Consider the following 15,223-nt stretch of genomic DNA (forward strand, 5'->3'; position numbering starts at 1 on the left):
CTAGGATAGACAGAGTGAGTTGTGGAAGCTGGTAAGGGATGCATGCCTGGAAGGAGGGTTGGGGTAAGGTGGAAAAGGCAGGGCAGGGGGCGTGGTGATGGGGTGCCGTGGGAGAGGAAAATGAATGGACCCTTGGTGGCTGCAGAGTGGGAAATGATTCCCAGTCGAAAGAGAGTTGTGGTCCCGTGGATCAAATGTTTCTAAGGGGCGCTGTCTATGGAGGGGATCTTTTGAAATTCGGAAGAAAACTGAGTGTATGGTGTATGTTCCTGCACAGGTGAGATAGAAGGGGGAGTTCTGGGGGTGTTCCCAAGAAGGGAAGTCTGAGGGAGACATGCAGGGGATTTTCCTGAGCAGGAGTGACGCTGAGAGCTAGGGCTGGCAGAGGAGGGTGGCAAGAGTGAAGGGTATTCTCCGTGAGGTACGAGAAGTCAGGGTGTGTGGGGGGGAGGTTCTTATAAGTTCAAGAGGCAGCGGGAGGTCCAAGTGAGCTGGGGAGATCTGGAATTGGGGGGTTCATCCCCATAACAAGGGCTACAGAGAGGAGATTTGGAGGTCGTGGGAGATGGTGGAAGGGCAGAGGAATGGGGTTGGGGGATGCTGGGTAGACTGGGGGGACTTCCTTCCACAACAGTGAATATACAGGTCAGAGCTTGGGAGATTTCTGAATGGAGAGGAATTTGGGGTCTGGAGAAAGGGATTCCTGTGAGTAGAAAATGCCGTGCAACTCACGGAAGAAATTTTTCTTAATGGAGGAGAAAGTGATGGCTGATGAGTTTGTCTAAGTTGTAGAGATACTGAGGACCAGGTCTGGAAGACTCCTATAAGCAAACGAAAGAGTGGGGTGTTTTCCTTGGGTCAAAGACATAGTAGGGGATGGGAGAGTGGTCCCAGGAAGAGAAGTGGGGCTGTTAGAGGGAATGTGATGGAGATGGGGGGCATTCTTCTAAACCGGGGTGGGGGGGGGTCCAAAGGTGTTGGATTCTTTAAAAGAATCCCCCGGGGGAAGTTTTAATGTGATGGAGATGGGGGGCATTCTTCTAAACCGGGGTGGGGGGGGGGTCCAACGGTGTTGGATTCTTTAAAAGAATCCCCCGGGGGAAGTTTTAAAAACCTAGATGCTCAGGGCCACACCCCAGACCAATGAAATCGGAATTTCTCAAGTGTCGGTATCCTCTGGTGGTTTCAAGGTGCCACCAAGGTTGAGAACCCTGGCCCAGAGACATGGGGTTCTGAGTGGGGTAGGGGTCCCCATGTGGAGGTGGGGTGGCAGTGATGACAGCTGAGTTGGGCAAACCGTGGGGATGCGTCTGGAAGATCTGGGTTTTGTTGTGTTCGTTGTTTTTGTTTTTTTCAGCTGAGGAGAGGTTGAGAGATTCCTTTTTCCTAAGTAGAGGCCGTAGTAGGTGAAGAGGTGGGCCTTGCCGGGGGAGGTAGGGAGCGGGCAGAATTTTATGAGAACGTTTTCTAAGAAATGAGGAACAGGACGGGGGTTCCTGGGGAGGAAGAGGCACTGGGGGCCGGAGTGAGGGACGCTTTGCCCGTGGGGAGGACGGTGAGGCCAGGGGGGCGGAGCTGGAGGGGCCTGGAGGCGTGTCCTACGACACTCAGGGATGGGGGCGGCGGTGCCTCGGAGTGGGATTAGTGGGAAGACTTTCTTGGACACGGGGAGATTGTTTTTCAGCGAATGGCAGTGGAAAGCGGAGTGGAAGGAGTTTCTTCAACCGAGGAAAGAGCAGGGTTTCTCTGGGGGGCTGGGGTGCAGGTAAAGGGCTCTCCAGGGAGCTGAGCCCTCCCGTCTAATCCTTCATCTCGCCCCCTGCCCTCCACCAGCTGGCGACCATGGCTGCCTTCTGACCCCGTCCCCGGCCGCAGCCTCCTCCTCGCCGCCCCCTCCCCGGCCCCCGGCGCCGGGCCCCCCGCTTCCGCCTGCGCTGTGACCCGCCCCGCCGCCGGCACGGCCCCGCCCCCGCTGCCCCGGTGGTGGCCCACGGCCCCCCGGCTGCCCGTGGTCAAGCTGGAGTCGCTGAAGCGCTGGAACGAAGAGCGGGGCCTCTGGTGCGAGAAGGGGGTGCAGGTGTTGGTGACCACGGTGGGCGCCTTCGCAGCCTTCGGCCTCATGACCATCGCCATCAGCACGGACTACTGGCTCTACACGCGCGCCTTCATCTGCAACACCACCAACCTCACGGCTGGCGACGAGGGGCCCCACCACCGCGGGGGCGGCGGCTCCTCGGAGAAGAAGGATCCCGGCGGGCTCACCCACTCGGGCCTCTGGAGGATCTGCTGCCTGGAAGGTAGGGCGGAGGGGGCCCCGGCCTTGCGCCCGCCCGCTTTCCTGCGGTCTCCTCCGCTGGCCTCTTCTTGCCACGCCTGCACACGCCCTCCCCGACACGCCCGTCCCTCCTTTCCGCGCCTCTCTGCGTCCCGACCCTCTTCTGAACGCCGCCCCCCTCCCCGTGCACGCCTGTCCGGCACTCGGCACGTGCTGCGCCCCCTCCGCTCGGGACCCCCCTGATGTCGTCTTTCCTTCATTCGCGGGGAGAGCCCGCTCTCCTCCCTCCCTGCCTCCCTCTCACGCCTGTGGGTGCCTGGCCTCCCTGCGTGAGGGGGACCCTCTGCCTTTCCTGCCCCCTTCCCTCTCACCCGGAGCTTGACCCTGCACCTTCTTGCCCTTTGCGTCTTCTCTCCCCCACGCCCTACCTCTTAGGGGCCCCGTCACAGCGTCTCCCGCGTCTCCTCCGTCCCTTTGGCCTCACCTTGGCTGTTTCTCTCCTACAACCTCGTGCCCTAACTGCGCGTAACTCATGGCCCTCTCCTCTTTCCTCTCTGTGGCTTGTCCTCCGGCAGATCTCGTCCTGCTTGCCTCTCCCCATCAGGCCTCCCAGCCTCCCCTCCGAGTCCTCGTCCTCCTTGGTCTTTAGATGGTTCTGCCTCGTCTTCCCTCCATCCTCCCTTTGACCTCCTCCCTCCAGACCCCGTTTCTTGACGCTGAGGCCACCGCCTCTTCTAATCTCCGTCTTTGTTCTTTGCTTGGTCCTACTCTCCTTCTTGCAGGCTCCCCCGGCCTCCCATCTCCCCACGCCAGGCCTCTTCCTCTCAGCAGCTCCTCTGTCCTGCTCTCAGCTTTGCCATTTCTTTCCACATAGCGTGGAAGCGATGGGCTGGGAAGCAGGACACCTGGGTTTCCAGTCGTCCTGTGCATCCGTCTCCCCCTGTGTGATCGCCGTCTTGTCACCTCCCCAAGCCTCAGGGCCCTGGTCTGCAACATGAGGGAGTGGGCCCAGCCCATCCCCAATTTCCCCCTCCAGGGCCCAAAAGATCAAAATCCCTTCACTTCTCTTTTTATCCCTCTCTTTTCCCCATCTTCTCCTCCTCCGTTTTGCTGGGCACTCTTTTTTATTTTTAATTTTTGGCTGCGTTGGGTCTTCGCTGCTGCGCGCGGGCTTTCTCTAGTTGCGGCGAGCGGGGGGGGGCTACTCTTGGTTGCGGTGCGCGGGCTTCTCATTGCGGTGGCTTCTCTTGTTGCGGAGCACGGGCTCTAGGTGCGCCGGCTTCAGTAGTTGTGGCACGTAGGCTCAGTAGTTGTGGTTTGTGGGCTCTAGAGCGCAGGCTCAGTAGGTGTGGCGAAGGGACTTAGTTGCTCCGCGGCATGTGGGAATCCTCCCGGACCAGGGCTCGAACCCGCATCCCCTGCCTTGGCAGGCGGACCCTTAACCGCTGCGTCACCAGGGAAGTCCCTTGCTGGGCACTCTTGATGAGCAAGGAATGTTATTATCTCATTTAATCCTACGGGGGTGGGGGCAGCAGGGCACCACTCTCCTGTTGAGGATGAGGAAACCGAGGCTCAGAGATGTTAAGCTACTTGCCCAAGGTAACCCAGCTGTGACTCGGGAAGAGCCAAAAGAACTCAGGTCTGATGGATGGGATTTGCAGATGCGCTTTGTATGGTGCGCAGTGTTTAAAACTGAAACCAAAATCTGAATCGGTCGCCAACATTTAAAAATAGGGAGGTTGCACATTGAAAATCCGATCTGCAGCTTCTTTTGAACTAGTGGAAGATCTGACGACACGGGGCCAGTATCCTGCAGTGGCCACGGTTGGCTGGATCCGAGTAGCAGCTGCTTGCTCAGATCAGGCATGAGGGTCTCCCTTTCTCCAGTCACCTCTGGTCCCGGTTGCCTCACACCAATCCAGTTTTCTCATTGTGTTGTAATTTGACACCCAGTTTCTCATTATACACTGCTGGACAGTGTACAGCAAATAGTAATCATTCCATGTACTCATCCCTCGTCAACAACCACTATTTATTGAGTTTATACTATGTGCCAGGCACTGTTCTTGATTCTGGAGCTATAGCAGTGGAAGGAGAAAAAAACCAACAGCAAAGGAACCTGTTTTTTTAAAAAAAATTTTATTTTCTATTGGAGTAGAGCCAATTAACAATGTTGTGATAGTTTCAGGTGTACAGCAAAGCAACTCAGCCGTACATGTACATGTATCCATTCTCCCCCAAACTCCCCTCCCATCCAGGCTGCCATACAACATGGAGCAGAGTTTCTGTGCTCTACAGTGCGTCCTTGTTGGTTACCCATTTTAAATATAGCAGTGTGTACATGAAAGATCCCTGTTTTTATATGTCTTATATTCTAGAAGGAGAGACAGATGATAAGGGAGATAAGTAAATACAACATCTAGGGTGTTGGAGCTGAGTGCTAAGGAGGAAAAAGAGCAAGGGAGGGGATGGGAAGTGTTAGGGGCAAGGCTGTGAAACTGCAGAAATTGGAGATAAAGGAGACTGAGCAGGTGACATCTGAGAGGTGGGCTAAGTGAACCCAGAGATGGAGCCCTGTGGCTTCTGGAGGGAAGTGCTTCAGGCTGTAGAAACATTGCTCAGGCTCTGCAGTGGGAATGTGCCTTGTGTTTGACCACCAGGGGAGGCCCACGTGGCCCAGGCAGAGCTGGTGAGGAGGAACGTGGTAGGAGGTGCGGTCAAGGCGATAACGCGAACTTCCAGGTCCTGGAATGTAATTTGCTCTCCACGTCGGTGGTTCATGAGTGGAGGAGTAACAGGAGCTGGCTTAAAGGTTAAGGGCATCGCTCTTGCTGCTGTGTTGAGTATTTGGGAGGAAAGGAAAAGGGAGAACGGGAGGTGGCTTATCTCGGGTGGGAGCCGTAGAGTTTGGGTTTGAACTGCCAGTATATTCTGCCGCTACAGCGGGCAGGAATTGCTGATGGGGCGGTTGTAGGATATGCGAGAGAAGCGTCGGGGTGTCTCGCAGGCGGGGTTTCCCAACCTCAGCGCTGTTGACATTTGGGGATGGATAATTCTGTGTTGCGGCTGTGGGGCTGGGGTTGGGGGGTGCGTCCTGCGTGTTGTAGGATGTGTAGTGGCATCCCTGGGCTCTACCTTTTAAAACACCCGCAGCATCCACCGGTGTGGACACCAAAATTGTCAACTGTCTCCAGACTAGGAATAAAATCGCCCCTAATTGACAGTCACTGGTCTAAGGCTGTGGCCTGAGCACCGGGGAATGTGGTGAGGGAGATTCATCTGCTGGAACAGCTGGTATTTTACTGTATCTGTTTTATTTTCTCTTACCCAGTTTATTGTAAGGAGGGCTATCACGGGCTCAGTTTTGGACATGTTCAATTGAGGTGGCTTTACCAAAAAAAATTACAAAAATAAATTGAGGGTGCCTATTCGAGATACTGTGTAGGACAGGAGTCAGTACAGGAAAGGACCCACAAAGCGCCATACAGTCAATTTCTGAGGCTTTGTGGGCCGTGCGATCTCTGTTGCTGCTATTCCTTAAAACAGCCAGAGATGATGCGTGAGTGGATTAGTGTGGCTGGGTTCCAATTAAACTTCCTTTACAGGCACTGACATTTGAATTTTGTATCATTTTCGCGTACCACGAGATAGTCTTCTCTGACAGTTTTTCAATCATTAAAAAAAAAAAAAAAAAGAAAGTAAAACCCATTCTTCGCTGGATTTGGCAGGCTGGGTTCAGCCTGTGGGTCATAGTTTGCTGACCCCCTGATCTAGGATGTTAGCGATATGATATATGAGGTCAGAGTTCAGGGGAGAGTCTGGGCTGGTGGGCGGGTCATGGCCTGTGGATGGATGAGCAGAGACAGAAACAAACCAAAAAATGAGTTGAAGGGCTGAAGCCTGAGCTAGTCCAGTATTCAAAGACAATCAGAGAGATGAGAAGAGCCGTTAAAGGGAGCTGAGCAAGGAGTGACCACAGAGGTTTGGGGGAAATGAGGTAAGTGGGTCCTGGGGGCCAGAGGAATTGTGTTAAGCAGGGGGTAAACGGAGGGAGACTTTATTGTTAGTATAGGCATCCTTCATGTGTCACTGGATTCCCACAATAACCCTGTGCGCTCTGTACTACCATTACCCCCATCTCCTAGAAATGAAAGCTTAAGGCTCAGAGAGGGGAAGCACCTTTGCCAAGGTCACACAGCTAATATGCAGTAGAGCCTCGATCTGAATCCAGGTCTCTCTTGTTTCCCAGGAGTCAAAGCAATACAACCACTAGCCTCCGTCCTATCGGGGATCCAGGGGTGTAGAAACTGGCCCCCACCCGGGGCCATTGGCCCCCTGAAGACGCTCTGTCCCCAGGAATTCTTAGGTCCCATCCTCATCTCCCTCCAAGTCTTTCTGAGAAGTGCAGTAGAAAGTAGTGACTGGGACATAGACTCTAGAACAAGACTGATTGGGTTGCTTCCTGTCTGCCGTGCACAGAGCCATATATTCTACTTCTCTGTGCTTTATTTCCATCATCGGTGAAATGGGGATTATAATAGCCCCTAACCCACAGGGCTGTGGAGCGAACTCAATGAGTTATTACATGTAAAGCATTCAGAAGGCCAGCAGGCACAGGCTAGAGGCTAGACTATGTCGTTTATATTCTGTTCTTCTTCTTATTATGAACTCAGATGACCAACCCCGGAGTTTCCCCGCCTTGATAACCCAGAAGTCCCAGCCTCCCAACCAGCACCAATAGAAACATCACACAAGCTGTCTGTATAACTTCAAGGTTTCTAGCAGTGGCATTAAAACAAGTACAAAGGGGAAGAGTCAATGAATCTAATTTAATAAATACAATTTATACAATATAATACATTAATGTAAAGGTTAGTAATACATTTTATTTAACCAAGCGTAGCCAAAATATTATTTTAACGTTAGCAATATAACGATTATTAATGGAACAGTATGCATTTTTCTTCATACCAAATCTGAAATCTGGTGCCTATTTTACACTCACACTCCGTCTCAATTGCCACATTTCAAGTGCCCCAGAACCAAGCCCAGGGCTGGGGCATCCGTATGGGTCTAGCTCCCTTCTCGGGAATTTCAGCCTCCAGAATCTGGACCCACAGCCCAGTGTATTCGAGCGGACTGTATAAAGCCTCTGTGCTCAGCACTGCGCTTGCCTTATTATCTAACTGAATTCTCCCCCTCGCTCCGGGGGCAAGGTATCATCACCCGAGTTTGTCAGAGCAGGAAGCTGAAGGCCAGAAAGGGGGAGTGAGCCACATGGCCACCCAGCATACGCGAGGCAGAGCCCTAGTCCTCACCGCAGTACACCGCCCCCCATCCGGCTTCCCCACCCCCACCCCCCACCGCTGCCTGCCCGGGTCTGTGTTAGGCGGGCCCTGGGGAGACTCGGAGACCCATCACCACCATCCCTGCACCTAAGGAGCTCCCAGCCCAGCTGGTCAGATGACACGCAGAGGCATGCTGCGTGACCCCCACGCATTCCGTGCTTGACTCTGTCATTCGTGTGTCACCGAATGCTCACGGACCGTATGTGGTCGTTACCAACATCCTCATTTTCCAAACGAGGAAGCCGAGGCTCAGGCGTGTTCAAATCCCCAAAGCCCCACAGCTGGGAAGTGGTAGCCCTGGCATGTGGGTCCAGAGAATGTGACTCCAAAGCCCGTGCTCTTGGCCAACGTAACCACTACGCTCTACTGCCATAGATATGCTCACCTTGGGACTTCCCTGGCGGTCCAGTGGTTAGGACTCTGCGCTTCCACCGCAGGGGCGTTGATCCCTGGTTGGGGAACTAAGACCCGCGCAAGCCGCATGGCTTGGCCAGAAGAAAAAAAAATGCTCACCTTAAAAAAAAAAAAAGCTCACCTTCGAGGCCCAGAGTCTCCTCCCCATGATTTACCATCTATAGAACTGAGCAATTTCTTCAACTCTATGCCTCAGTTTCCTCACCTGTAAAGCAGGGATACTATCACTGCCTAGTATTTCTAAGGGTTGGTCATGCATGCTGTGTTCATACCTACCTGTCAAATGCTTGGAGCCGTGCCTGGTGTGTGGTTAGCCCTCTGTAAGTACTGGTTATCATTACTGCCAGCGTGACTAGTCTGTGGAGAGTCTGCATGCCGTGTACTCTCCATGCTCAATCTCATTGAATTATCATTCATGTTTTGAGAGAAGTACTATAATCCCACTCAAGAAAGGAGAGAACTTGACGCCCCCTACCACACCATACTGGATGTGCTGATGGGTAAACATCTGTACTCAAAAGGTGTATCTTCATTCATTCATTCAATGGCTTTTTTTTTTTTTAAGTAAAATGCACAGAATGTGAAATGTACCATCTTAACCATTTTTAAAAGCACAGTTCAGTAATGTTAAGTAGATTCGCATTGGGTACCCAAGCTCCAAAACTTTTCATCTTTCAAAACTGAAACTCTGTACCTATCCTTCCCTGCTCCCAGCCCCTGGCAACCATCATTCTACTTTGTCTCTGTGAATCTGATGACTCTAGATATCTCACATGAGTGGAATCATACAGTATTTGTATTTTTGTGACTGACTTATTTCACTTTGCATAATATCGTCAAGGTTCATCCAGGTTGTAGCATGTGTCAGAATTCTCTTACTTTTAAAGGCTGAATAACATTCCATTCTACGTATATGCCACACTTCGTTTATCCATTCATGCACTGATGGACACTTAGGTTGCTTCTGGCTGTTGTGAATGATGCTGCCACGAAAATGGATGTACAAATATTTCTTAGAGACCTTGCTTTCAATTCTTTTGAGTGTATACCCAGAAGTGGACTTGCTGGATCACATAGTAATTTTAATTTTTTGAGGAACCTCCGTACTGTTTTCCATAGCGACTGCACCATTTTATATTCCCACTGACAGTGCACATGGGTTCCAATTTCTCCACATCCTCACCAACACTTATTTTCTGTTTCATTTTGTTTGTTTGCTTGTTTATAGCAGCCATCCTAATGGGATGGTATCTCATATCTATGAGAGGGTATTTCACTGTTGTTTTGATTTGCATTTCCCTAATGATTAGTGATATGGAGGATCTTTTCATGTGCTTGTTGCCCATTCAATCATTCATACATACAAATATTTATTAAGCACTTACTATGTGTTAGGCATTGCTCTAGATGCTGAAGAGTGGTGAACAGCCTATAAGCTTACATTCCAGTGGGGGCAAACTGCTGTGTGTTTGAATTCTGCTTCCACCACCCATCAGCTGTGAACTGACGAACACTTGTTACGCCTCTGCTTCCTCATCTGCACAATGGGTATATGGCGTGGTATCAGCTGAACACTTAATTGTGTTCCAGGCAAAGTGCTAAATCTCTATACCTGGATTCCACCCTCACAACAACCCAGTGAGGTAGGTCCTAGTAGCCCCTTGTTATAGGAAAACGGATTGAAGCAAATTGGCCCAAGTAAGGCCAACAAGGTCACAGAATAAGGACATGATGGATTCAGGCTTCCTTATCAAGCAGTGCTCTCCAATTCTCAATGTTTGGTCACTGCACGACACCAATAACATTATCTATTTCGTGGCTCTCCTGTGAGCTCCGGACGAGTTAATCCACCTAGGAAGCGCTTAACAAATGGTAGCTTTTAGTGGAATTAGTCACTGCCTTATAGTCCTTCTTTCCAATCTTTTCCTTTACCCCCATTTCTTTCCGTGTCATCTTTTGCCTCGAATCTCCCCTTCTGTCATCCTTATATTCATTCGTAATTTAATTCTTTCAACACTCATTTCTTGAGGCCTCCTTTGTGCCAGGCAATGCTAGGGACACACGGAGGAATCAGACCCCATGCCCTCCCCCTGCAGGAACTCCTAGCGTGCTGAGGAAGATCATAAATCAAACCAATGCATGCTAAAAAGGTGGTAGTGCAGGGAGCTGCTACACCCCAGAATGGGTGGGAGGGGTGTGTGTGTGTGTGTGTGTGTGTGTGTGTGTGTGTGTGTGAGCGAAAGCTTCCTCAAGCCGGTGTCCCGTGCACTGCTCGCTTGCAAGGGTAAGTTTTTCGCCAATGAAGAATGTGAGCAGAATGTTCTGCAGCATTGGGCAGTGGCCTGGAGGTTGGAAGGAGCCTGGAGAATTGAGGAAACAATGTATTTAAATTTATACTTATTTATACATCGGTCTGCAGCTGTGTAAGGATGTGGGTTCTTGGGGGGAGGAAGGGGCTGAGACTGCAGGACCACTGGAGGCATACTGCACCCCTAGCGTGCCTCTGCTAGCTCCGACCTCTGCATCTCCTCCCAGAGGACCCCAGGTGCAGTGCGCAGAGAGCCAGGGAATCCCTCTCCCACGTGGAGGACTGAAGAGACTACAACCCCAGTGACCCACTGGGGCTTCTCTCTCCTCACAATTGGACTCGAAGACTTCATGGGGCCTCATGGGAAGTGTAGTCCTCCTCGCCCTCTGCCGCCTCTTCCTTTTCCCACGCATTTTCAACCGATTTGGAGTTGAAGGGTGACGACATGGCTGAAACCAACGCCTTCTTTCTTACAGAGGTGGAAACAGAGGCCAGAGAGACTGTCCCCGTACAGGTTACAGGGCAAAAGTTCTTGTGGCCTTTTAGTGAGTGTTGGATGATTTCCTTCCTTCCTTCCTCCCTTCCTTTTCCTTTTTTCTTTTTTTAACTGGTAGGGAAACTGAGGCTCGGGAGGTGGAAAGTTTGTCCCAGGTGCATAGACAGGCTCAGGAGCCAGCACTTCCTGTCTCCCAATCAGAAGGGGTTTGAGGAGGGTCTTTTCTCACCCGGGGTTTCCCCACTCTTAAGTGCCCACGACTACCACCTCCATTTCCCTCCAGGGTTGAAAAGAGGCGTCTGCGTGAAGATCAACCATTTCCCGGAGGACACGGACTACGACCATGACAGCGCGGAGTATCTGCTCCGTACGTGGGGGTCGGGGACAGACTGGGGGGACTGCCGGGCTTGGGCAAGTGCGAGGGGAGAGGGGGCTGTGCTTCGGCACTTAGAACCACACGCAGAGATGAACTTGTCAGCCAATCCAAGCCCAGATACTGAGATCCTCTGGTCGCCGATTGGCTCAGTGGTCTCTCTCCCGCCCCCTCCTCTCACCTTTGGGCGGGCTGAGAAGGGATCCCGGGAACTGATTGGCCGTCGTGATGGCCTGGGTACTCGAGGCCACTGAGCGCAGTGACTCTCTGGGTTGGGATTAGCCACTGCGCCCTGGGGCCGTGAGGCAACCTGAGGCGCGGACGGGCCATTCTAGGGAGCTGGCTGGGGAAGCCTGTGGTGAGATTGATAGCTACCCCAAGAACGCGGCAAATCCAGAGTTATGATTGGCTGCGGCCTCAACCGGGCTCAGAAATCGCAGAATCTGGTTGCCTAGGGTTTGGGAGACGGTGGAAAGGACTGCAGAGAGAGGGGGAGAGAGAGAGAGAAGGGAGAAAGTAAGAGAAGAGAAACCCAGAGCTACAGATGAAGCCAGGCAGAAAGGGGGTGGGGGAGGGACAGAGAGGAGGAAGGGAAGAAGCGGGAGAGGGAGAGAGGGGGGGGGCAGGGGAAGAGAGAAGAATATGCCAGGAGAGAGAAAAATAGAGGAAAAAAGAAAAAGACACAGAAAAAGAGAGAGACAATCAGATCGAGAAAGAGAGAAATTTTAAAGAGGAGAGAAAGTGAGACAATAACAGGAAATAACCAGGCAGAGAAGGAGACTTGGAGAACCAGCGAGAGAGAAGCGGAGACGGAGGCAGCAGGAGGCGCGGGGCGCCGGGGGCGCAGGCGGCCGTGTCGGACTCCCGGGTTCCCAACCCCCCCTCCCATACTCTCCTTTCTCCAGGAGTCGTCCGGGCCTCCAGCATCTTCCCCATCCTCAGCGCCATCCTGCTGCTGCTCGGGGGCGTGTGCGTGGCGGCCTCCCGGGTCTACAAGTCCAAGAGGAACATCATTCTGGGAGCAGGGATCCTGTTCGTGGCAGCAGGTGAGGGGCAGAGGGACGGGCCGGCCCACCTGCACGCGCGCACGTGTGTCTGTGCGCGCGCGCGCGCGCCTGCAAAGCTACCCTGTCCGGGCGCTCCCTGGGGCCCGGAGCCTTCCTAGGCTCTTCCCAAGCTCCATCGCCACCCGCTGGGCGAGGGAGGTGTCGCCTTCCTGTAGTCTTCTGGGCGAGTGAACGCTGCACAGACAGGTGTCTGTCTACCGCGTAATCCGGGATGCCAGGAGTTTAGATTCCAAAGCTCGCGGTCCAGGAGACGGAAGGGGAGGAGCTTGGGAGAGGGGGTGGGCCCTTGAGGCTGAATTGCGGTCTTGAGGACGGAGACGACAGACCTGAGAGGGAGAAAGGGATTTGGATTCAGATGGGGAGGAGCCTGCTCTAGGGGGCGGGGCCTCGTGGGCTCCGGTGTACCCAAAAAGCGTCTGGTCCTGCGAAAGCATCCAGACCAACTCGGTAGTCAGGCAGGGCATTAAGGGGCGAGACACCCTTTCTATTCGACGTGAGTAGTATTGGGAAATTCGAGGAGTCAGAGCCTTTCTGAAGGGATGGAATCCAGAGGAGAAGGGGGAGGATTTAGCATAAACAGCAGGGGATGCTTTGGAGATGGATCAAGATCTGCAGGGGGTGGGGCTTGGAGGATTTGAAAGACAGGGCTAACTACACCTGAGACGGGGGAGGAGCCTGACCGCGATCCTCAGGGGGCAGGGTTTAGCAAACTGGAGGCGGGGCTTAGAGTAGACGGGAGACCTGCTTTAGTAGTAGTAGTATGGGGAAGGCCTAGAATAGAGGATAATCATGAAAGAGTTCAGATCAGCCAGAGTCAGGGCCTAGAGAGTCAGAGCGGGATCACCTCATTAACCAAACGAGCAGAGGGTGAGGCCTAGGGAACACCAAGATTTATAAAGTTAAGAGTGGACTTAGACCAATCAGGGTAGGGCCAGGAAACCCCAGCCAGGGTCATGTTATCAAGGGCAGAGTTTAGGCCAGAGAGGGAAGGGCTTGGACCATCTGGGGAGGAGTTTAGACCATCTGGGGCAGGGCTTGGGCCATTCCGGAGGGGTCTGGACCATTAAGGGTGATCCTAAACCTTCTGGGGTGGGCCCTGGACCAACTGGGGCGGAGTTTAGACCAACCAGGGTGGGCTTTCGACCAACAGAGTAGGACCTGAATTAGCTGGGGATGGTGGACCATCCGAAGCAGGATTTGGGGCCCTTCGGGGCGGGGCCTGGGCCACCTGGGAAGAAATTTAGACCACCTGGGAAGGGGCTTGGACCACCTGAGGGTGGAGCTTAGGCCAACATGGGGCGGGGCCTGGGCTGGCCAGTGGGCGGGGCCTAGACCATCGGGGGTGGAGCTCAGAGCGGGGCGGGGCCTGGGCCGGCGGGTACGGGCCGGGGGCGGGGCCAGGGGTGGCCTCGAGGCTCCCGTCTGACCGTCCCCGCCCAGGCCTGAGCAACATCATCGGCGTGATCGTGTACATCTCGGCCAACGCGGGCGAGCCGGGCCCGAAGCGGGACGAGGAGAAGAAGAACCATTACTCGTACGGCTGGTCCTTCTACTTCGGCGGGCTGTCGTTCATCCTGGCCGAGGTGATCGGCGTGCTGGCCGTCAACATCTACATCGAGCGCAGCCGCGAGGCGCACTGCCAGTCTCGCTCGGACCTGCTCAAGGCCGGCGGGGGCGCGGGCGGCAGTGGCGGGAGCGGCCCCTCGGCCATCCTCCGTCTGCCCAGTTACCGCTTCCGCTACCGCCGCCGCTCCCGCTCTAGCTCCCGCTCCAGCGAGCCGTCGCCGTCGCGGGACGCGTCTCCCGGCGGCGCCGGGGGCCCGGGCTTCGCCTCCACGGACATCTCCATGTACACGCTCAGCCGCGACCCGTCCAAGGGCAGCGTGGCCGCGGGGCTGGCTAGCGCCGGTGCCGGCGGCGGGGCGTACGGCGGCGCGGCGGGGGGCGCGGGGGGCGGCGGCGGCGGGGCGGGCGCCGAGCGGGACCGCGGGGGGGCGTCCGGCTTCCTCACGCTGCACAACGCCTTCCCCAAGGAGGCGGGCGGCGGCGTCACGGTCACGGTCACCGGGCCGCCCGCCGCGCCTGCGCCCGCCGCGCCCGCGCCCGCCGCGCCAGCCCCCGGGACCCTGGCCAAGGAGGCCGCCGCCTCCAACGGCAACACGCTCAACAGGAAAACCACGCCCGTGTAGGGGCGCGATGGGGGGCGCCGAGGGGGCGTGTCCGGGGCGCGTGCGCGGGCGCGCGTGCAACGAGGCTGCCGGGGGTCGGGGGCGCCCCCCTCCTTCCCCGTGAGCGCGCTGGAGACTGCTTGGTGCTCCCCCGCGCCCCCTCTCCGCCTCTTGGGCGTGGGGGAGCGCCCGCCACCCTCCGAATCAGGGACCCTGAGGGAGGGGGAAGGGAAGGGAGGGGGCCGTTGGGAGGGAGCGTCGTGTTTTATTTATTTATTTTTTGTGGGGGGGAGGGCTGTGGTGTTTTCTGCAGTTTTGAGATGTTTTCTTTTTAATGTTTTGCTGTGTGCATGTGGGGGCGGGGCACGGGGGAGGGACTCCCAGCCCAGCCCGACTCCTGGAGAGGGACCCATAACACACGACTATATAGTTATACCTGCAGACTACATATATGCTCTATATAAAGAGACAGAAAGATAAAAGAAGGGATGCAGAAAGGCAAAGTGACAAGGGACAGACGTGGGCATTCGTTCACTTCTTCATTCATCCTTCCACAAGAGTTTTAAAAGCACCTGCTATGTACCAGGATGGCGCTGGGGAGGGAACGTAAACAGTCCCAGAGACAGACTTGATCATTCATTACCAGCAATTTATTTGTGTACTTAAGTGCCAGGCATTGTGCCGAATGCTGTGCCTACAGAAGGAGGGAAGTCAGATGGGGTCCCCAACATCCCCATAGAGTTTACATCTTGTGCATGAGCCAGACATTAATCC

At 54.5% G+C, this 15,223-nt stretch overlaps 1 protein-coding gene across 1 annotated transcript; it reads left to right on the plus strand.

Annotated features, from left to right (window-relative positions):
• Positions 1–1,833: 1,833 nt before the first annotated feature.
• On the plus strand, positions 1,834–14,470 carry CACNG8 (calcium voltage-gated channel auxiliary subunit gamma 8; the record flags this gene model as incomplete). Its single annotated transcript, XM_028486279.1, has 4 exons — positions 1,834–2,297; positions 11,125–11,208; positions 12,120–12,260; positions 13,722–14,470. Coding segments are annotated over 4 exons (1,438 nt in total), but the record flags the coding sequence as incomplete, so codon positions are not given.
• Between the last annotated feature and the right edge of the window lie 753 nt (positions 14,471–15,223).

The sequence above is a fragment of the Physeter macrocephalus genome, unplaced genomic scaffold (genome assembly GCF_002837175.3).
Source record: "Physeter macrocephalus isolate SW-GA unplaced genomic scaffold, ASM283717v5 random_771, whole genome shotgun sequence".
NCBI classification, from domain to species: Eukaryota; Metazoa; Chordata; class Mammalia; order Artiodactyla; family Physeteridae; genus Physeter; species Physeter macrocephalus.